We start from the raw sequence: 23,115 nt of genomic DNA on the forward strand, positions 1-23,115 counted from the left end.
AAGGAAGGAAGGAAGGAAGGAAGGAAGGAAGGAAGGGAGGGAGGGAGGATGGATTGCAAACTTAAATTCATCTCAGTATTCCTATTACACTCTCTGATCAACAGCTGGTTAACATTCCATTTGAGTTAAACATAGCATTTAAAAATAACATCATGTGACTGTATGTGAATGCAAAGCTCTGATAAAATCTTGGTAGGAAAACCCTAGTCTAGGGAAACAGACTTAAAAAATTTTTTTACTATATTTGAACTTCATTTAATGGGCTATCCATGGTGAAAATACTACTTCCGGTTTCATATACAGTTGCCCGTTTTGTTAATTCTGCTATTAGCACCTGCTCAGCACTTTCTCATTTTCAGCTCTCAAGTTCACTTCATGTTCTTTTATCGACATGATCTTCACCCTCCTTACCCATCTCAATTCCCCCAAACATACACCTTTCTACATTAGAATACATATAAATATGGCTAGTGGCAAAAACCAAACAAACAAAAACTGATGCCAGTGTGAGAGAAAGGCAACTACACAGACATCTTTATCTATTGAAAGACTCTGACATAATCTGTCATCAAAAAATTGCTATGGGCTGGCCCCAGTGGCTCATGCCTATAATCCTACCACTCTAGGAGGCCGAGGCAGGAGGATTATTTCAGGTCAGGCGTTCAAGACCAGGCTGAGCAAGAGTGGTCCCATGTCTATCAAAACAGTAAAATTAGCTGGGCTTAGTGGCAAGCATCCATAGTCTCAGCTTCTCAAGAGGCTGAGGCAGGAGGATCATTTGAGCTCAAGAGCTTGATGTTCTGTGAGCTATGATGATGCCACTGCACTGTAATTATCCAGGGTGATAGAACAAGACACTGTCTCCAAAAAAATAGAAAAGAAAAAGAAGAATTGTTATGTTATAATCTGCTGACATGGAGAAATAGATTTAATAGAGAATATTAGAAACTCTATTTCTAAAACTAGATTCTACCCGTAATTCAACAGCAAGATCATTCTTTTTTTTTTTTTCCTTTTTTTTTGGCTGGGGCTGGGTTTGAACCCACCACCTCCGGCATATGGGGCTGGCGCCCTATGCCTTTGAGCCACAGGCATCACCCCATGATCATTCTTGAAAGTAATCAGTTCCCATCCCAGTAGAAAATGTACTCACTTCATAAATAAAAGGCAAATGGTAAACGAAATAAAAATACCATCTACAGGATTATTATTTTAGGAAGTTCTTCCTCACAGCTGCTTCTCTTGCATTACCACCTAAATCAATAACAGCAAGCGTTGCTTAAAGTAAGACAGAAATTCTGTTCGTTTTATGTACATACCAACAGTGTGGATAGGTTTCCTATAAGGCATTAGGCCAAAACTGTACTGAAAAACTCCTCTGGCATGAAACAGGGGCAAAGCAAACCCCATCATCTTCTGTAGTTTCTCCTGAACAGTTCTAAGCCATGAGCCTTCAGGATTGTTAATTTGTTTAAACAGTTCATTTTCACCAAAAGAAAACACTGGGACCAAATATGCGCTGTAAATAACAAAGGGGAAGAATAAGAATTTTAAATGAAAAAGATTTACATGATTTATTCTATTTAGCTGAACTTCTGCAACAAATTCCTAAAACTTTTTAAATCTTTAAAACTTTTAAACCAAGCCTCCCCACGTCGCTTATTTCATCTCCAATACATTGAAATCCTTTGGGGAAGTCCTTCCGTGGGGCAAACCATTCAGATACTTCTATTTTATAGAAAAGCAATGCTCCGCTCTCCAGCTGCAGCTCTGACTATTGTTTATTCATCTGGCAGGAAACTTAGTGTATAAAATTTTAATTTTTATTACTCGCTCCCCTTATTTGCTTTTAAAGTTTAATTGCAGAATGCCATGGCATTGAACTACCTTAGTAAAAAGGACATATTCTATTCCCTAAAAATATCTATACCTTTTATTTTATTATTTTTTTTTTTTGCAGTTTTTGGCTGGGGCAGGGTTTGAACCCACCACCTCCCGCATATGGGGCTGGTGCCCTACTCCTTTGAGCCACAGGCGCCACCCTCTTTTTTTTTTTTTTTTGAGATAGAGTCTCACTGTGTCACCCTCAGTAGAGTGCTATGATGTCACAGCTCACAGCAACCTCAAATGCTTGGACTTACTCGATTCTCTGGCCTCAGTCTCACAAGTAGCTAGAACTACAGGTGCCCACCACAATGCCCAGCTATTTTTTTGTTGTAATTGTCATTGTTGTTTGGCAGGCCCAGGCTGGGTTTGTACCTGCCACCCCTGGTGCATGTGGCCAGCACCCAAGCCTCTGAGCTATAGGCACCGAGCCCATACCTGCTTTTATTGTAAGATTGATTTAGAGGTGGTCCTTAAGAACTAGAAAATCACTTTATTTCTTTGAGCTCATTTAATAATGTCTTAATTTTCTTGACCCTTATACAAAAAGCCACTTACCCATGGGTCAAAGCAATTTTAACAAATCCTTTCCGCTGACGGATGAACAGAGTGAATTTTCCAGGACCGGCATCCAGTGACTCTTCTGCACCCCCAAGGACAATGACAGAAATGTTTCCACCTCCTTCCTTGCTCATCACGTATGATATGCTTTTCTTAGAAACAGAAACTGGCCCTGAGTGATTAAAACAAAAGGGCAACAAATAATAAACTATCCTTTTAAAATGATTAAATTTTTTAAATCATAATATTCCATGGCAACTGTAAACATTTTTAAAAATTCCCTATATGGCTTACCTTTGGACCACTTTGCAAGTTTGTAATGTTTTTCATACCAAATCTTTGGTAATGTATTCCATTAGTCGGATCTAACATTTTGGCAGATAAAGTTTAAAATGTCACCTGATCATTACCAGGTCTACCACTTACTGGGCAGGTTGTACACTGCTCATCTCTACAGGACTCTGTTCATACTGCCTTCCAAGTGAAAAGCGTCTCTTTTCAGTTGTGCAGTACACAACCTGCACAGCTGTATGCGATGGCCTCCACCATTGCCCTGGAGAATCCTTGCTCAGAACCAAAAAGTAGATCTATCCTCCCAAAGACTACAGTGGGTCTTCTTAACATATAATGGCCTGTTTTCAGATATTCTGTATGGATTATTATTTTCTAAACATTGTAAATGTAAATGGCTTCAAATATTCAGACATTTGGCAAATAACTGGATCACTTGCCAGATCTCTGCAAGGTTCCAAGATGTGTCCTCTGGCTTTGGCAAATTGTTCACGGAAGCCAGTTACATAATGTTCAGTCTGTGTATCAGGCTTTCCCATGGAAAAATAACTTTAAAGATTCCTTTTCAGATCTGACATATACCGGGGAATCTTGGAGGAAAACACAGAACAGAAAAGACAAAAATAAAAACCATTCATACCCACGTTTCAGAGATAATTGCTTTTTAATGTTTTATGCTTCCTTCCAGTCTGGGTTGTATCCATTTATTTCAGTCGTAACACAACGTGTTAGACAGGCTTTTTAAAGACAAAGTACATGTCATCTCTTGAAGAAATTTATACTACATATGCTAATTTTACTGTGGGTTTCTATTATTGAGGGAATGTAAAATTATAACAGGATTCTGAATGGCCAAGTATTTTCTTCTTTTTTTTGAGACAGAGTCTCACCATGTCGCCCTCAGTAGAGTGCCATGGCGTCAAATGGCGTCACAGCTCTCTAGGTCTCTGGTAGTTAAAGGGACAGACAGTGCGCCCTTGGGGACCAGAGGCCAAATCTTTTGGTAATTTAGAGGGTTTTGTGCGCCCCCTAGTGGGTCCTCTAGCCCAGGGTGGACTGAGTTCTGTTTGTAGGTCAGAAACTGAAATACCTGAAAACTCAGCCATGGATCCTGGTTCTTTGGTGCTGAGTGACTTCTTACCAGGCATATAATGATGGCAGTGACTTAAGAAATGAATAGGAAGTAATAAAAATATGGGATAATGCCAGAATGAAAATTCTGTGAATATGCCACTTATTGATCCTGAAATTATAAATCGTAAAGAGCCTATTGACTTTTCCTTATATCTAAGAATGCAAAAACAATGATTAATCTATACACTGTTCACAAATGCAGTTCGTAGCTCTTCAATAAGTTGGTCAAGTTGGAAAACCAAACAAATTAGGCTTCTTAAATTGAAATAAGAGCTATCAACAAAAGCTTAGCCTTCTGCGCACAATCTTTATAACATTTCACACTAATTTTATTCTTGGGATTTGTAGAATTGTGGTTTCACTAATTAAAGAGTCTTCCATTGGTTTAGAGTGGCAGAGTAAAATAGCCTCTTATTTCTAAACCAAGTTATATTTAATCTGGGGAGAAAAAAGACAGCCAGTTGAATATGTTTTGTCTATATCACTGCTGTTGCTTTGAGAAACAATGAGGGGTGTTATCAATTTCTAATATTCATGAAACCGTGTGAAGTGCTTCTTCAAGGGTGTGACTTATCACCTATTTGATCCATGATTTTTTCTTCCATATGTAGATATCCAAAATGCATTCTTTAATTTATTTTTGCATTGAATTAGTATTTATTACACATTTTCTGTGTTCCAGGAACGATGCTAGATACTTGGGTTGGAACAGAGAAAAAGACGCAGTCTACATCTTCGTGGCAATTATGTATGAAGTTCCAGATAGGGATGGGGATGAGGACTCTAACAGACTGTCAGAGCCAGCGGGGCTGGGGGGGAGCGTTTTATATGTTCCTGCCGCCCTGCCGCACACTGTGGAAATGGTGACCCGCCATCGCTTACCGCTACTCATCAGATATTCTCGGAAGAGAGGACACCGGAACCAAACTGGGAGCACATGAAGATACGCAGTAAAGCCAGGAAACAGCTCCTTGAAGTCTGAATAATTTGTACAAAAATTTCCAAAGGCTCCAGCCACAAGTACTCCATGAGGGTGAAACCCAAATATATAATTGTGACTTGGATCCAAATCCTGAGTTTTGATGAGCTATATAGCATGTACATATCGCGATTAAAAAAAAAAAAAAGATCCCCGTTAGTTTCAAATGAGTAACAGCAGAACTAGTTTTTATGTCAAGAGGAAATGGCGAACATGGCTTGTTTTAGTGCCCTGGCTAAGAGCTGCTTGCAAATTCACAAACACTAATGAGCGTAGAGCCCTTCACACACACTCATCCAGATTGTGAAAATTCAGCTTAGAATTCATTTAGTAACTGCAACCAAATCGCAGGCCTTATCCCTGCCATTACTGAATGTGCCCCCCTTGTGTTAAAAACTGAATCCCCAATCAATAGTGTTGGGAGGCGGGGCAATGTCAGGTGGCTAAGTCACAAAAGCAGACTGCAGGGATTAAGGCCCTCGTCAAATAAATGGGCCCATCCTCTCCGGAGTGGGATCCTGCTAAAGAGATGAGTTCGGCCTCCTCTCACTCTTTCTCACCCTTTCCTGCTCTCCCCGCCTTCCACCACTGGAAGGTGATAGCCAGGTGCCAGCAAATTGACATTGGCCTTCCCAGCTTCCAGAACTGTGAACAATAAATTTCTTTTCTTTATAATCTCCCGATCTCTGCCGTTCTGTGAAAGCAGAACAAAACAGACCAAAGACACTCCTTCTGAAAAGGAAAAGCCTGAGATACACAGGATGAAAACAAATTTCCACCCTTCTTCCAACTCAAAACAATACTGAATAAAACAATTCTACTCACGTGAATTGGAAAATAGTCCTTAAAGTACTTCCAAACAGTCCAATTTCTGACCCAGTTGGATCTCCTGCCTCCTTGCTCTGGGGTATGCCAGTCAAAGTAAAGCCACGTCAAGTAAGGGACGTAAAGGAACCAATAGTTGTGTATGATCAGCACCACGATGAATCCAACACACACCTGGGCTGTAGGAGAGGGAAAAGCGTCATGGAATCAGAGCCAGTTAGCATCTACTCACTGGACTGTATAATCAGCCCTTGATTTGGGGATTTAATACATACAAAGGATATTAAACTGAGCCTGGTTCAGGTGATGTCACAGAACAAGACAGTAATCATAGGGGATTATTTAACATTTATTGAATGTTTACTGTATGCCAAGCATTGTCCTGTGTACTCTGCCTAGGTGTTTTCATTTACCCCTCATACAGCCACAGTACCGATAAGTAGTCACTGTACTCCTAGCAACCTCAAACTCCTGAGCTCAAGCCACCCGCCTGCTTCAGCCTCCTGAGTAGCTGGGACTACAGGCAGCCGCCACCACCCCCAGCTAAGATTTTCTATTTTCAGTACACAGGGTCTTGCTTTCCTCAGGCTGGTCTTGAACTCCTGACCTCAAGCTACCCCTTGGGTCTCCAGAGTGCTAGGGTTACAGATGTGAGCCACCACCCCTGCCCTTAATGTTCTTTTTATAAAAGAAAAAAATGGAGGCTTCCAGAGAGAGTAAGTGAGTTGCCCAAGTCACACAGTGGTAGGTTTGTAAGAATTCAAAATCCACCCACTTAGACGTGGACCTACATTGCCACCCCGACATGGACATCGGGGGGTCACTGCTGACAGGAGGGATGTAGAGAATTTTCCACTGCAGGAAATGCTATCTCCCTACCTTTGCTGAGAAGCCACCATTCACGTGCCCACGAAGAGCACATTCTAGCGACAAACTTCATTTTCAGGAACTCTATCATAGTCAAAGACAGAAATAGCAAAGGAGGGACTCTTCAGATCTTAGCATACGCCACTTCTTCCAATGTTTTATCATATGAGAGAGCATTCCTAATTGTTTTTATACCTAACAACATAACGTCAAAATACAAGGGGCAAAAAGACGACAAAAGTTGACTTGGGGAGTAGTGACAAGCAACGCATTAAGCTAAGGTACACACTTGTCAGATGTCTATGTTATGAATTACAATAAAATATGTACAAAAGGAGAAATACATCAACAAGAGAAAGAGAATGTGCATAGAGACTAGAGCAGTGCACGCGGGGCTCGCTATGCTGGCTTTTAGTGTTACTTTAAGGAGTGCAGTTGCTACTTTCTCTATCACCCACTGCCGTCCTGATCTAGGGATCACGTAAGTCCCCAAACTCTATCCCTAAGGATCCGTCAGGGACCTGTAGACAGCATCTAGATTATTGTTGAGAGTTAGGCACGTGTGCAGAGATGTGCATCCTGGGCCCAAAACAGAGCATTTGTTTAGACTTCTTGATACATACAAATCATTAAACTTCCCAGTATGGACTTAACCAAATTCTAAAATTGAACCTAGTCAGAGGACTGCCTTGCAGCTCTCTCCAAGGATGGTGAAAGGGTAAAGGGGTGAGTGAAATGTTACAGTATGCGTCCTCCATGGCTCTCTGGGGTGTCCTGTTGCATCCTGGCCCTGCCAAGAAAGTTTCCACGAGTCCAGGGCAAGAATGCCCTCTGCCCTCATTCCTCTGCGATCATTCCATTTTGCTTCATTTCCTTCTCTCCTTCCATGTCAGAGTGGCAGTCATTTACCACCGTCTGCTAGTTTTCTGCTTATTTTAGTTAAGCTGTGCAAAAAAAGTACAAGAAACACACATAGGCTTCATTCTTCTACACTCAAAGCTAGATCGGGCGAGCTAAAGTGGAGCAGGGAAGGGAAGAACAGTTATCAGGTAGGGTTTGTCCTCGTTTACTTCACAGAGGGAATCTCCCCTACGCCCCCTTGTAGTCCTCAAGGCAGATGTTACTGGTCCCATTTTACAGTTGTGGAAACTGAGACTCAGGGAATTTTAGTGTCCAAAGAATTTGAACCTGCTTCAGCCTAATCCCTAAATCAATGCAATTTTTCCATAAAACCACACTATCCTCCAGCTAGTGGTAATAATACTGTAAATGTATACATATTTGCCACACATACATAAGCAGGTTCATAAGCATAAAGAATCAGGGACGTGATTCAGTTTTCCTTACCATGAAGATAAAAGCTGAAACCAAAAGCAAACTGACTTTTAATTCAATCACAGGATGAGCCAAGAGCAGATCCATAAAATCCCCTAAAGCTACTAATTCAATGTGTGCAGACTTAGCTGAATAAACACTGCACAGCTCTTCCATGCTCATTATGTGTTTTGTTTGTATAATAATTAAGACGTGGGTCAGAAATTGGGCTGCTATGTTGGAAACTGCCCAGCCTGGGGCAAGTTCTTGTAACTCGTAAGCCTCTATTCCCTTACCTGTGAAATGGGCTAATGACAGCTCCTGTTTCCAAGGGCTGCTGAGGGAATAAACGAGCTCGTGCTTGACAAATGCAACCCACTGTTACAATAATTTTGTTTGCTATTATATATTTGGAGAATGCCAAAAGTGAAAGCAGACAGAATATCCACAATACTCCTGTCACTCAACAAAAACTACTGTTCAATATTTTCCTTTGAGTCTTTTGACAGGGTCTTGTTATGTTGCCCAGACTGGCCTTGAACTCCTGGGGTCAAGTGATCCTCTTGCCTCGGCCTCCTCAGTAGCTGGAACAGTTCAAGTTACTGCTCCTGGCTAATCATACTTTTTAAAAATTCTGTATTTCATCATTTAGGATTATCTCATACTAGATATTTGGTATTATAATCTCTTTATAAATGTTATTTTTAATGACTGATCAATATTTCACTGATTAGCATACCAATTCAACCATTCTCTTAGTTTTTTTTTGTTTTGTTTTGTTTTTTGAGACGGAGCCTCAAGCTATCCCCCTGGGTAGAGTGTCATGGCATCACGCTCACAGCAACCTCCAACTCCTAGGCTCAAGCGAGTCTCCTGCCTCAGCCTCCCAAGTAGCTGGGACTACAGGCGCCCGCCACAACACCCGGCTATTTTTTGGTTGCAGCCATCATTGTTGTTTGGTGGGCCCGGGCTGGGGATTTGAACCCGCCACCTTAGGTGTATGTGGCTGGCGCCTTAGCCACTTGAGCCACAGGCGCCGAGCCCATTCTCTTAGTTTTGATCATTTATATTTCTAACAAAATTTCTCTATAAATGTGATCTTCCATAAGGTTTCTTCACATTTTGATTTATTTCCACAGGACAGCAGGTAAAATACTAAGTTACTAAGCAGAAACATCTTTGACAGTTGATGCACTTTAATACCTCACCATCCACGGGAGTTGTTCTAATTTAAATTCCTACACAATGCACATATTTTTTTTTGTTTCATATCACAAGCAGTATCGAAATAGTTATGTTTTTAATCCCTTGATTCTAATTTAGATTGAAAGAAGAAAACATTATAAAAACTAGGTGACTAGATAACCTCTGTTTTCTATTTTTACCTCATTAAGCAATCCAAAGTAACTTGATTCTTCTAAACAGGAGTTCAAAGAGAAGAGGAAGGTATGAGAGTCTACACCACACATCGTGCAGTCCTCAACACCCATATTGACACCCTTTTAAATCGTCTACATTCAGAGACCAACTTGAATTGAGGGCCTGATTTTAGCTAGGTTGATTCAGGTATAGTCGAGATTAAAAGCCACAAATCAGCATCCTATCATTTATACTCTATTTGGACTTAACTCCTACAGAATCTATTTTCTGTACACTGTTGAGGAAGCTGCCCTCACTCAATTTTTTTTAATTGATGTGAAATTCATATAACATAAAATTAACCATGTTAAGGAGAACAATCCAGTGGTATTTAATTCGTAACACTGTGCAACTGCCACCTCTAATTTCCAACATTTCCATTACCTTGAAACAGTAAGAAAATTGGTACCATTCCTCCTCCCCTTTGCCCCAGCAACCACCAATCTGCATTCTGTTTCTGTGGGTTTATCTACTGTGGATATTTCACACAAAGGGAATGGTATATACAACACACGACCTTTTGCTTCACATCAAGTTTTTGAGGTTCATCCGTGTTGCAGTACCTCATTCCTTATGTGGCTGAACAGTATTCAGTGTACGCTGCATATCACAGTCTGCTTATTTGTGCATCTACTGATAAACATAGGGGTTGTTTTGGCTACTGTGAAGACTGCTGAAGTGCCCCAGTCACAGTAACAGTATTTATGACAAGTCCGTAACAAATTAGGCCAGGTCAAAGTGTAGGCATCGTCATTTAATTCAGCATCACCAATACTGGGATAAAATGACATGATGCCTTTGATGGGACCTAGTGGGAATGCCTCAGTCAAGTCCAGACTGTGGGGCATTCTACAGGATGACTAACCGAGGCTCTAAAAAACAAAAAACAAAACAAAACACAAACCTTTTAAAAGTTTAAAACACAAGTAAAATGTACAGAAACTCGTCTAACTGTAAAGGAAAAGCTAAAGACAAGTAAGGAGATTTGAATGTGAGGCATAGATTAAATATATTTCTTGGGTATGATAATACTATTTTGATTATACAGAAAATCCTGGGTTTTCAGGGGATACAAAATATAGTATTTAGGGATGCTGTGTCACATTTACCACTTGCTTTCTTACTATCAAATGGCTTAACAGCAACAACAAAGTGAATACTTGTGGTGGGGGAGAGAGAGAGGGAAGAGAGGGCGATTTAGAGAGTAGGAGAGAAGAGGGGAGGGTGGGTGCAAATGTGGCAAAATGCTAAAATGTTGGTGAATCTAGACTAAAAATGTTTTAAAAAATTATTTTTTGTGGGCCAGATGGGGTGGCCCACACCTATAATCCTAGCACTCTGGGAGACCGAGGCAGGAGATTTTAGGTCAGGAGTTCAAAACCAGCCTGAATAAGTATGAGACCCCATCTCTAAAAAAATAGATGGGTGTCGTAGTGGGCACCTGTAGTCCCAACTACTTTTGAGGCAGAGGCAAGAGAACTGGTTGAGCCCAACAGTTTGAGGTTGCTGTGCGCTATAATGCCAACGCACTCAACCCCAGGACAACTGAGTGATACTCTATCTAAAAAAACCAACAAAAAACTGTTCTTTGCAATAAGAGTATTTAATATAAGCTCTACTCTCTAAACAAATTTTAAGTGTATAATATAATATTTTAGTTATAGGTGCCATGTCTGTGACATAATAAATATTTGGTGTTTATCCCTAGTTCCTGGAACCAGGCTTCTAAAATCACTTTCATTTCCTGATCAACTATGGTGCTAGGTGCATCTTTTGTTCTGCTATTTGTTCTTTGACCCCATCTTCTAACACTGATGTCCTAACCCCTGGGGATTTCTGAGTGACAGGAATATCTTCTGTTTAATGTGGCAACCTCGGTGGGCTCCTGGAGGGGGCTGCTCACCAGAGAGTCCAAGCTATGAGAAGCTTGGAACTCCTAGCCCCACCTCCAGACAGGGAAGGAGGACTAGAAAACAGGCTTAGTAAACACGTTCATGCCTAAAGAATGAAGCCTCCCTCCATAAAAATCCAAAAAGTTCAAGTATAGGAACTGGTCTAGCACTAAAGTAGGAGTTGTGGGGTTTAGAGGACTTCTGGGTTGCGGAACACATCCATGTGCTGAAAGAGTGACAGTGGCACCCCAGCTCCACGGGACAGAAGCTCCTGTGCTTGGGAACCTTCAGGACCTCAACCTACACACTTCTCCATCAGGCTGTTCATCTGTGTCCTTTATCATACCTATTGTAATAAACTGGCAAATATAACTCTGCTTGAGTTCTGTGAGCCCAAGGAGGGGGCCGTGGGAACAACTGATTTGCAGCCAATTAGTCAGAAACACAAGTAGCAGCTTAGACTGGCAATTGTCATCTAAGGCAGGATGGTCTTGAGACTGAGCCCTTAACTTGTGGGATCTAGGCTCGGCGCCTGTAGCTCAAGCAGCTAAGGTGCCAGCCACATACACTGGAGCTAGAGGGTTCGAATTTAGCATGGGTTGCCAAACAACAATGACAACTATAACCAAAAAATAGCTGAACACTGTGGCAGGTACCTGTAGTCCCAGCTACTTGGGAACCTGAGGCAAGAGGACTGCTTAAGCCCAAGAGTTTGAGGTTGCTGTGAGCAGTGATGCCACGGGAGTCTACCCAGGGGGACAGCTTGAGATTCTGTCTCAAAAAAAAAAACTTGTGGGATCTAACACTGGCTCTGGGAAGAGGGTGTCAGGATTGAATTGTAGGATACCCAGCTGGTATCTGGAGAGTTGGAGAAGGTTTGCTATTCTACTAAATTTAGAGAAGTAAATTTTCAGTTTTCCATGAACTGAAGACTTTTGGCAGGGAGTGATGGCCAGGTAGGTCTGCGGCTTCTGGAGAGCCTGTCGTGCTTATAGGGACACTTCTCATCTCTGGAGCTCTTCACTGACACCAACCCACTCACCCGTATATTTACAATAGTGAAATTGTTCTGTTAAATTTCCATGAGTAAACTGCATGAAAAAATCATGAGCTATTGAATGATTATCTACTTGCATCAAATAATAACCATAATTAAGAAATAATTTACAATATTTAACTTGCATATTCATCCTTCCCATTCTCATCCATGAAATTTATTTTTTCCTGTATGAAACTGTTTCTATATTTATTTTACCCTTTCATCATAGTATGGAGAAAGTAAATGGAATTCAGAGGCGAGCAAAATGCATTAGCACTTTTTCTTATTCCTGGAGGCACTGTGTTTCACACCATTTGTGCCATCTGCACAATATAAGAATGTAACTGTAACATTCCTCTGATTGTTCAAATTTCTATTTTTAAGAGAACTTGCCTCCCAGGATTTTTTTTAACATTGTGCTAAAAGATAAATTTCAGACCCCTGTGACCCTGTGAGAATTCTGCAGCCCTCTTTTCCTGATACATGGATTTACTTCACAAGGCTTTTTAAAAGTATGACTTACAGGCTGGGCGTGGTGGCTCACACCTGTAATCCTAACACTCTATGGACTGCTTAAAACTCAGGAATTCGAGACCAGCCTGAGCAATAGTGACACCTTGTCTCTCCTAAAAATAGAAAGACCAGCTGGGCCTAGTGGCCACCCCAGTAATCTCAGCTTTTTGGGAGTCTGAGGCTAAAGGACTGCTTAAGCTCAGTAGTTTGAGGTCACTGTGAACTATGATGCCATGGTCCTCTATCCAGGGCAACAGAGTAAGCCTCTGTCTCAAAAAAAAAAAAAAAAAGAGTATTACTTATAGAAAACTACATTTTTCTTATTTTAAAGCAAATTCATTATCAAACACATTTCTTGGCCTAAAGAAGGCAAATAAATTATAATAAGGAGCTAGTTGAAACAGTCCCATGGTCTGAATGTTTTGGAAAAGTTTCCGAGCTTAAGGACAAAATAAGCATAAATACTCTGTATGGTTACAAATGGAAACCATGGAGATAATCCATGATAAATAAAAGAGGCATACTCATGTTTATAAAGTCCAAGAATCTAATACTAATCTCTTGTGTGAATGTTAAAATGCACTCCCTCAAAATTTTCCAGATTAGATAAGACTAAAAAGACATGACAGCTCTCAAAAGATAAAATTACAACAAATTAAGTTATAGATCTCATTGGCTTTTATTCCCGATTCATCCAGCAGGGTCCCCTCATTCTAGAAAGCAGAATGAAAGCTCCCACTGCACGATGCCAGAACCGTAAGTTTTGCAAGGTGGGAACCAGGAAACAAAACAAGAGAAAAAAAAAAAGCTGATTGGCCATCATCACATTATCGCAGGTCACTTTTTTGTAATAGTTTCGTCAGAGGGGCCTTGCTTATTTATGCTGACTCAGATGGACTAGATTCCCTTGTTTTTTTTCCTAGTCTGTTTTGGGATCTACCTGCTACCAGTCTGATTACGTGGCATTTAACATGAGTGAGTCTTTTGTTTTGGTTTGGTCTGTTGGCACCCACTGCAGGAGCTCATCCAAAACAATGGTCTCCCATAAATTCTATTTGACACAATTAAATATGACATGTGGGTGCCTTTGCTGTAAAGGACATTAGTGAGCTAATTACTGAAGTGCATACAAGAGCTATAGATTACATTATGCTACCGCTTCCTGTTATCTTCCTTCTTGAATAATTGTACTGTGGCTATCGAAGAGAATGTCCTTGGTTTTAGTAAATATATACTGAAGTCAGTTAGGTTAGCCCTCTGCAAATTAATCTATAAACTAATTCTATTTGGTTTATCTTGGGGGACAGATCAGGTGAGTAGGGAGGGTGTTTCAATAGTTATTTGGCAAAAAAACTCCTTCACAGCCTGTGCTGCATGAGCTGGTGCGTTATCGTGACACAAGAACCACACCTTTGTCATGCCAACATTTTCAGTTAAGTTTTTCCTGTTTCTCTATTGATGTTTACTTGGCTTGCTGTGCTTCTCACAGTCAGTCGATGATTTTGGCATACAATTTGATGAATTTTTGCTATGCTTTCATCAGTTCTGCTCATTACTGTCCGCCCTAACCCCTTTCATCAGGATGCTTTCTCTCCCTTAAGAAAACTGTTTAATCCATTTTAAACACTGCCATTTTCTTTCTATGGTATTATCCCCCATAAACTTGGACTAACATGTCCCTAGTTTTACTTCCACTCTTGCCGGGTTTAACAAGAAATATACAAATGTTTGCCCATTGCTCTAATTCAAGCTCGGACATTCTCAGGATGGCACCCCAAAACACACAACAACAATAAAGAATGTCACTTGGGAAGATACTGCCAAATGTCCACAGGAACACAACTGTGAGATACTGATATACCAGGGTCATAAGACCTTACTGAGTTGTTTGTACAGTGCTGCCAACATGAACAGACAGGCAAGTTCGTGAATGTAATTATCAGATCTCACCTATCATTAATAAAACTTCTTGTTTCCACTAGAGGTAACGATTATATCACCTCCTTACTTGAAAATTGATAATTAAATGAAAAGAAGTTAGCATTTATCTTTTTTTCCTGTAAGAATAAATATAAGTCAATTTTGTACATCAAATGTGTGAAATAAAAACATTAAGATGAATTTTCCACTGATTTAAATTAGGCACGGTTTGGTGAGCACCTGCCAAGTCCTAGTCACTAATTCACTCACATATGGCTCAACTTCCCACTACTGAACCAGGAGACTTTGAGCAATCGACTTCACCTCCTAGTTCCCTGATTTGTAAAATGAGGGCAGGGGTAGTCAGTGCCTCCCCCAGAGGGTTGTTGCAATGAGGATTATGTGAGTCAATACTCTTAGGGATCGTGGGGTGGGCATCTCCTCTTCTGGGTGAAAGAGTAGAAACAGTCTTTCAGCAAGTGCTTCTTGTGTGTCCTCCAGGGCCGGGCACGGGCTGGATGTCCTTCTGAGTTTGTGGTCTAGGATGGCAATACAGGCTTTTCTCAAATAACCAGTTATATACAAATGCAAACAATGATAAATGCCAGGAATGAAGAAGACAGGGGCTATCAAGTGTGCTGAATGATCAGTTAGCAGGTCAGGCTGCGAGTCATTAAAAGACAGCAGATTCGTGGTTAAAGCCAAGACTTGGGGCAGAATACTTGGGTTTGCATCCAGGTCTGCCCCGTAGGACTTCACCTCCTAGTTCCCTTGTCTGTACCAGTACAGGAGTAGTCCTTGCCTCTAGGTTGTGCTGACTGTATAGTAAATAGCTATGTCGCTAAGAACAGCAGGTGGCACATATTAAGCTCTCCAGAAGGCTGTCTGCTTTTCTTTCCTCTGTCCTCAGGTCCAGAGCAAACTGAAGTATAATGTTAACCGCTCTACCTCACAGTTTGGCCTGTAAGTACTAATAAGTTAATGTGTTACTTTTTCCCGTAAACACTAGCAGCTCACTAAAATCACTTGGAAAGGCTTTAAAAAAAAAAATTCCTGATGCACATGGCTCCTTCCTGAAACAAATGAATTAGAAATTCCCGGGTTGGAGCCTGGACATCCATATATTTAGAAACTCCTCCCGGGATTTGTATGTGCGCTAGAGTTGAGAGCCACTAATCCAGGTATTCAAAATGTAACAACAGCTACAACAAAGTAAAACTCCACAGTGCAATGAGCTTCCTTTTACCGCCCCAACAGTTAAAATCTGTACTCATAAAGCATACAACGATTTTAGGGTTCAGAAGTTAAGTTCCACAGAAGGGGTTCCTCACCATTCCTCTTTCATACCACATCCCCGCTTTACTCCAAGAGCAGAGCACTCGTGAGGGGACAAAGCGCTCTGGGGTACGCCTTTGCACTGGGGTTTTGTACGTTCATGGGCTTAACTGGAGAACCGCCGGGAACACACTCCACGGTCGAATTATCTCCAGAAAGAAGCCACTCAGTCTGACCCAAGGAAGCAGCCTTTCCGCATGCAAGAGGTCTTAACAGGGAGAAGTTAACCTCGCTGTTTGTCAGGAGGGTGGAGAGATGAAGGAACTGGGTTTTAAGTACCTAGAGATTACCTTTTTATTTATGAATCAGTAGTTCCAGCAACGAACTTACCAACTTTTTACTGAGGGACTACCGTGCCCAAGGGCTTGAATGGGTCCTGGTTACATTTGGGCGGAGACAGTTGCCAAAACTCGCTGTGTATCACCTGTGCCTTTCCTCTGTCCGCCTCAAATTTAAAGGACAGCACCGGGAATGGCAAGGTCCACCTCAGTTTTAAAGGACAGCACCGGGAAAGTAAGTCGGTAAAACAGTCGTTCGCTATGAGGTACTCGGGGCAAAGAAACCAAAGAGGGGAGTCCACGTCGGCTCCAAATGCCCTCTTTGACCTGCCTGCTTGGGGACAAGGGTTGGAAGGTTCCATGCACGTCCCCGGGCAGGGACCATGCGGAAAGGAGAAGACAGAGCCCAGGGACCATGGTCTGGGCTCGGGGTCCTTACCCAGCAGCAGGAAAGACAGGACCCACTGCAGCACCGCCGCGGTCTGCAGCCGCCGCTCCAGCGGGACGTTGAGCGGCGCAAACTCGACCTTCATGGCCCGGCCCGGGCGAGGACGGCGCCCACCGCCGCCGCCTGCACCCTCGCTGCTCCGCGGCGCCTGCGGGAAGTGCGCGGCCGGATCCGGGCGCCGCTCCGGGCACCGGCCGGGCGCACTGGAGGAGGCGTAGGCCGAGAGCGGGCGGGGACTGGACTTCGCCTTGGGTGGGAGGGCGGGCCGGGGCCGGGGCTGGGGGCTGCCAATCACGCGCGCCCGGCGCCAGCGCTGGCCCCGAGCGCCCCGGCCTGGGAGCAGCTGCGGCGCTCTGGGCGCATTGGCTGGCTCCGGGGAAAGCGCGGCGCACAGGACACAGGGGACTGCAAGCAGGGTCAGCTGGCGGCCGGCCAGAGCCTGGCAGCGCGAGGTCCTGGCGCCTTGTCAAGGACCTAGGATCTCCAGCAGGATCTGACCATTTACTGTTCAGCTGATCGATCACCGCACGCCTGCCTTCAGCATCCGCCCTTAAACCCACCCCTTCCTCCAAATCCTGTATGACCAGGCAGCTGTTGGTGCAAGGAGTCGTTCGCCAGCTGAAGAAAGGCGACGAATGTAGCTTCTTAGTTTTTTGGTCTGTGTCCTAAGCCATCCTAACCTCCAGGAGGGTGAGGCGGGTACCTGACTTCCTCACTCCTATGTCCACAGATCCCTACTCGAGTCATGGAAACCTTCCATTCATTCGTTCAGACCACGTTCACTGAGCGCCTGCCGACTGCTGAGCACCTGGGCACTGGGTTACTCTGGATAAGCAAATCTCAGAGAGTACAGTATGGGGGGAAACAGACATAAAATAATCACACAATTGGGTGTAATTACAAGTGAGACCTTACTATGAATGACTGGAAGGAGATTCTAGACTCAAGACTGGAAGGTCAAGGAAATGTCTTGAAGTCAAGAGTCTTAAGCTATAACAATGAATCTAGTTAACTGAGAGAATCATCCAGGCAAAGGCAAGCACAGGTGCAAAGATCCTGTGGCTGAAACTCAAAGACTAGTGTAGTGGGAGCTCATAGAACAAGGCTGAGATTGGGAGAAGATGAGGCAAAAATGGTGGGTATAGGCCAGACACTTGCAGGCTGTGTTTAGGGTTCAAGACACACACACACACACACACACACACACACACACATACACACACACACAAACCACAAGACACTACAGGGTTTCAGTTATTATGTGGATGTAATAATATGGATCCATAGATTCCAAATAGTGTCTGATCCTTGATAGCACCCACTACATTTTCTTTATAAATATTAATTACCATATGTGCAGAGTAATTAGAGTTGAAAAACTCCACCCAAATAGTTGAAAAACTCCACCCCATTGCCAGTGGGGATTTGGAATAAAGCAAACGGACAGCCTTGACTTTCTTCCCCCTGCCTTGCCCCTTTCTCCTTCAACATTCTAATACCGAGAACACTGGATACAAAGAAAGTCCAGGATGACTTGGGGGAATTGTTTGTGGCTTTTTGCATGCAAAACCTGTTCATAAGATGTGAAGTTGTGTAAGGAAGAGAAGTGGTCCAAAGATTCCTGCCTGGCACACAGAAGAGGGGCTATGAAAGGACCAGCAAAGAAGATTCATCTAGTGTAAGAAACAGAGAAGAACTACAGGGCCAAATAGTGTCCAGAAGAAACCTGTGGGCCCCAGTGATGGCGAGTAATGGGCACCTATTCAGAAAGGGTTGGAGGTAGCAAGAGCTGAAGTAGAGAGACCCCTAAGGAGGCCTTTGTAAGGTGAGTGTAGAGGGTGGTGGCTTGGTCTCCTCAGAAGCAAAGGAGAATAGAAATAGATTTGAGATACGTGTGGGAGATATAAATGGTAGGCCTGGTTGATTAATTGGATTCTTAATCTACTGGCATATATGAAGAGCAAAACACCCAGAACTCCTGATCTTCATCACTCCGTTTACTGTACTTGATATACTTTTGCTCTTCCTCGGAGCAGTCAGCTGAGAGAAAGGAGCTGTCACGTCCCATCACAGCCCACGGAAGCGAAGCATGGACCCAGCAGGACTCAGTCAACAACAGTCCCTCCCCTTTTTAATTAACGGTTTAATCATTTACTCATTCTTCTGACATCCAGCATGTATTTATCTGTGTAGCTGCTGTGTGCCAGGTTACTGGAGTGAAGTGATCGTTGGATTGACGTGGCAAGAAAGGTTTAATTCATCAAGATATTCAAAACAGTTCTCCTATATGAGTCTATGGTTTCCAGAGCCAAAGCAAGTAACTGCCATGCTGAACTACTTCTCAAATAACAAGAATGAAGAGAACGGTGGGGAAACACAGGGACCAGTCATTGAAGAGCACGCAGAGCAGTGCTGAAGACCACACTTGTCCGTGTTGGTTGTGGCTCGGGTTAGGGTTAGCAATCAATCCACAGATATTTCAGCAAATGATCAGAGAAAATTACACCGGGCAGAAAGATGGGCTTTGTTCCTATGCGCTCAGCATTGGCTATGCATGAGGAAATAATACTTACATCTGTTTACAATAACGTGATAAAATGTTTTACCACAGCTGCAAGTCCTAGGGAGGGCATGGTGACAGGAAGCCAGCACAGTCCTGAGCTGCCCCTGACACAGTATGGCTCTTCTCTCTTTTTCTCAACTCTGATGAAGAAATAAGAAGGTCACAGGTCAGATTGCCTCAAAGATTATGAAAACTGTCTTTGGAAATGAATAATGAAAAATCACTTCCTTGTTATATTTATTTATTTATTTATTTTTGCATTGTACCATAGCTAACTTCTTCTAGAAAGAAGGTGACAATGTTTTTCCATAACACTACATTTTACTGTAACTTAAGTTAAATGTTCTTATTGTTAAGTTAAAAAGGAAATAGTACTCTTTCTAGATTGGGAGTCCTTACAGGGAACAGTTCTGGACAAAGATCACAGTTCTGATTTTTATATGATGCATTAATCAGAAAAGACAATATTCTCTCTCTTTTACTCACACACACATCTATGTACACATACACATCCCGCTGAGAATGAAGAACCAGCTCAGGTTAAAGTCAAATAGAAGGCTACCACTCTGGGAGTTTCAGGGGAATGTCCTTCAAGAAGTTTTATTTTCAAAGCTTTTTTGTACAAAGTTTAAGATATTTGCTCTGGCCCCTCTGTTTTCATATGGTCTTCTCAATGAACTATTTTGTCTATCTGACAGGGCTCAGTATATTTGTTCTGAGCAGAGGTGCAGAGTCCTGCCTGAGATAGTGAAGCTTTGCAGCCACCGTGAATGGTCCACGATTTCCTTTCCTCCATACTTTCTGGGTGCTATAGGAACACGTAAGGTCTCAGCCCCTACGCGTGATTCCTGCCTTCCTTCCTTGCACATTCTCCTTTGTGAGCTTCGTTAATCTAAGTTCAATTATTATCATTCTATTAGTTAATTAATGTTAATATATGATGTTTGTGCTACAAAATATGTGCGTCCCTAACTGCTCTTTCAAATCATTACAACACTAGGAGCGATTCCTCTTAGAAGGTATGATGGTACTCACTCGTATTTATTAAACGTCTTTTCTCTTCCCGTGACCCTCACTCACACCTTCATTTGCATTTGCTCAGGCACCTATTTGGGGCTCTAGCAACCCAAGGAAGGAACAAGAAGAGGCTGGGAAAGCCTGCAGTTGATGTGGGTCCAAGGCAGACTATTGGAAGAGGCTGCCGTCAACTCCAACAGCAGTGTCATGGGGGGTGTGGCAAAGCAAACGTCATCACTTGGCTTTAGTTTCCAAGACAAGTCATGCTGTGGTCTGAATGTTTGTGTTCCCTCCAAATTCACATATTTAACTCCTAACCACCAAGATGATAGCATTAAAAAGTGGTACCTTTGAGAGCCAATTATGCCCTTAGGAAAGAGGCCCAAGAGAGCTCATTCACCCCTTCTGCAGTGTGAACGCCCAGTGAAGTCTGCAGTCCAGAAGTGGGCCCTCCCCAGAACCCAACCATGCCAGCACCCTGGTCCTGGGTTTCCCAGCTTCCAGAACAGTGAGAAATAAGTTTCTGTTATTTATAAGCCACCCAATCTATGCTGTTTTGGTACAGCAGCCAGAATGGACAATCTAATTTAGCTCCCCTTTTTAAATTTCAGAATATTACAGGGGTACAAACATTTGCATTACTTACGAGGTCTGACAATTAAGTTCAGGAACTCATCCTAGAAAAAGTGCTGCATGCCTCGCTGCTCACTGCCACTACATCCCCTCTGAAGTGCTCCCCTGGGGAAGCTGTGCACCAAAGCCAACAACTAATCCACCCTTCAAAGCAATTTTGGAACTCTTTCTGGAATGGCCATTAGAGCTATAATCATATAGTGCCCCAAAACATGCCACAAAAATAAGGAACACCACTCAGCAAGATACTGCCACACATTCTCCTTTGTGAAATTCATTAATCTAAGTTCAATTATTATCATTCTATTAGTTAATTAATGTTAATATATGATGTTTGTTACAAAATATGTGCATCCCTAACTGCTCTTTTAAATAATTATAAGCGGTTCCTCTTGAAGGTATGATGGTACCCACTTTTATTTATTAAACATCCTTTCTCTTCCCATGACCCTCACTCACGCCTTCATTTGCATTTGCTCAGGCACCTATTGGGGGCTCTAGAAACCCAAGGAAGGAACAAGAAGAGGCTGGGAAAGCCTGCAGTTGACACGAAGACAGGTGTGAGACACTGATATGCCAAGGTTATGAAACCTTATCAAGCTGCTTGTACAGTGCTGCCAAGGAAAGTGAGTGGTAGGAAGTTTGTGAACTGAGTTGTCAGACCTTGTACCACAACAGCTCTGATGATCATTCTAGAAAAACAGCTCCATAATTCGGTGCTAGTGTTGGTGCACAGCTTCCAAAGGGGGTACTTTGTGACTATAGTGATATTTAGCAATGAGGTATGTGGTACTCTTTCTAGGATGAGTTTTCACACTTAACTGCTAGACCTCATACATGGCTTTTGTGCCATTTGGGTCAAAGTTATAAGTGTGACCATCACCAAAATAGCGTGCCCTAGATTGTACCCTAGTAGGTGGTCTGGAACTTATACTTGTATCTTTCTGGTTGTTTGCGGCTACTTGGTACATAACCTCTTCATTCCACTCATCTATTATTATCAGTTTGGGGTTTTTTCTTGTTGTTGCCAACACATGCCATTCCACATGCCCCAGTCCTGACTGCTACTGTCTCTCCCCTGGATTTTTGCAAGCTCCTAACTGATCTTCTGGACATGACTCTTTCCCTCCAAACAATCATCGTCTAATCTCTTTTCTACAATGTACCAAATAGGATTGTTCCAAAATACCAAATTAATCATATTTCTCTGCCTAGATGAAAATCCTTGAATTTCATCTCATTGGTCTCAAGATAAAGCCAAACTCTTTAATGTAGTTTTGGACTCTGCTTTAGAGGTCATCTACATCTCATTTTTTGAGTCTTAGCAATAATCTTCCAGCCCTCGGTCACTAAGTTTTAATCATTTTTAGGTTTTTTTTCTGTTGCACAAACAGGTTTCAGGAATGGAAGAAATACCACCGTCTCAAAAGCAACTCAGGATTTCAATACATCTAGGTCTCTCTCTGCGTTATCTTTTCTCACCACAGATTAGTTTTCTCCACGGAGTGAGAGACCTGGGCACCAATGGTCCATACTTGCAACACACAGCTTCCACTATTAAATCAAATGGACTCAAGTTCCTCGTGGTCCCAAGTCTAAAATCCAGCTGGCATCAGGTGCACTTCTGGAGAACATCACTCAGAGCTGATACATGGTCCTGTTCGTCTCATACAATGGCTCTCAAGTTTACCCTGTAGTATAGTTTAGATATTTGCTCCCTCCAAATCTCATGTTGAAATTTCATCTCCGGTGCTGGGAGGGAGCTGGTGGGAGGTGTTTGGAGCACAGGGGCAGATCCCTCCCGAATGGCGTAGTGCCCTCCCTGTGTTAGCTCATGGAGAGCCAGGTGTGTGTGCTGTACCACCTCCTCTCTCTCTCTCTTGCTCCTTCACTCTCCCATTTTGCCTTCTGCTTTGATTGGAAGCTCCCTGAAGCCCCCACCAGAAGCAGATGCTTAAGACATGTGCTGTCGGCTTGGCGCCTGTGGCTCAAGTGGCTAAGGCGCCAGCCACATATACCTGAACTGGTGGGTTCAAATCCAGCCTGGGCCCGCCAAATAACAATGACAGCTGCAACCAAAAAATAGCCGGGTGTTGTAGTGTGCACCTGTAGTCCCAGCTACTTGGGAGACGGAGGCAGGAGACCCACTTGAGCCCAGGAGTGGGAGGTTCCTGTGAGCTGTGATGCCACAGCACTCTACCCA

The 23,115-nt window shown here is 42.7% G+C and overlaps 1 protein-coding gene across 1 annotated transcript in view; it reads right to left on the reverse strand.

Annotated features, from left to right (window-relative positions):
* The window catches only part of MOGAT1 (monoacylglycerol O-acyltransferase 1), a 28,715-nt gene extending 11,807 nt beyond the window's left edge, over positions 1–16,908 (reverse strand). The window contains exons 1-5 of the mRNA XM_003784907.3: positions 16,691–16,908; positions 5,675–5,853; positions 4,753–4,957; positions 2,443–2,617; positions 1,320–1,519 (exon numbers count right to left, since the gene is read on the reverse strand). Coding sequence (XP_003784955.1) covers positions 1,320–1,519; positions 2,443–2,617; positions 4,753–4,957; positions 5,675–5,853; positions 16,691–16,784 — 853 coding nt within the window. The 5' untranslated portion in view covers positions 16,785–16,908. The remainder of the gene's footprint in view (positions 1–1,319; positions 1,520–2,442; positions 2,618–4,752; positions 4,958–5,674; positions 5,854–16,690) is intronic.
* Between the last annotated feature and the right edge of the window lie 6,207 nt (positions 16,909–23,115).

Source organism: Otolemur garnettii, unplaced genomic scaffold (assembly GCF_000181295.1).
Source record: "Otolemur garnettii isolate 467f Iridium unplaced genomic scaffold, OtoGar3 scaffold00013, whole genome shotgun sequence".
Lineage (NCBI taxonomy): Eukaryota > Metazoa > Chordata > Mammalia > Primates > Galagidae > Otolemur > Otolemur garnettii.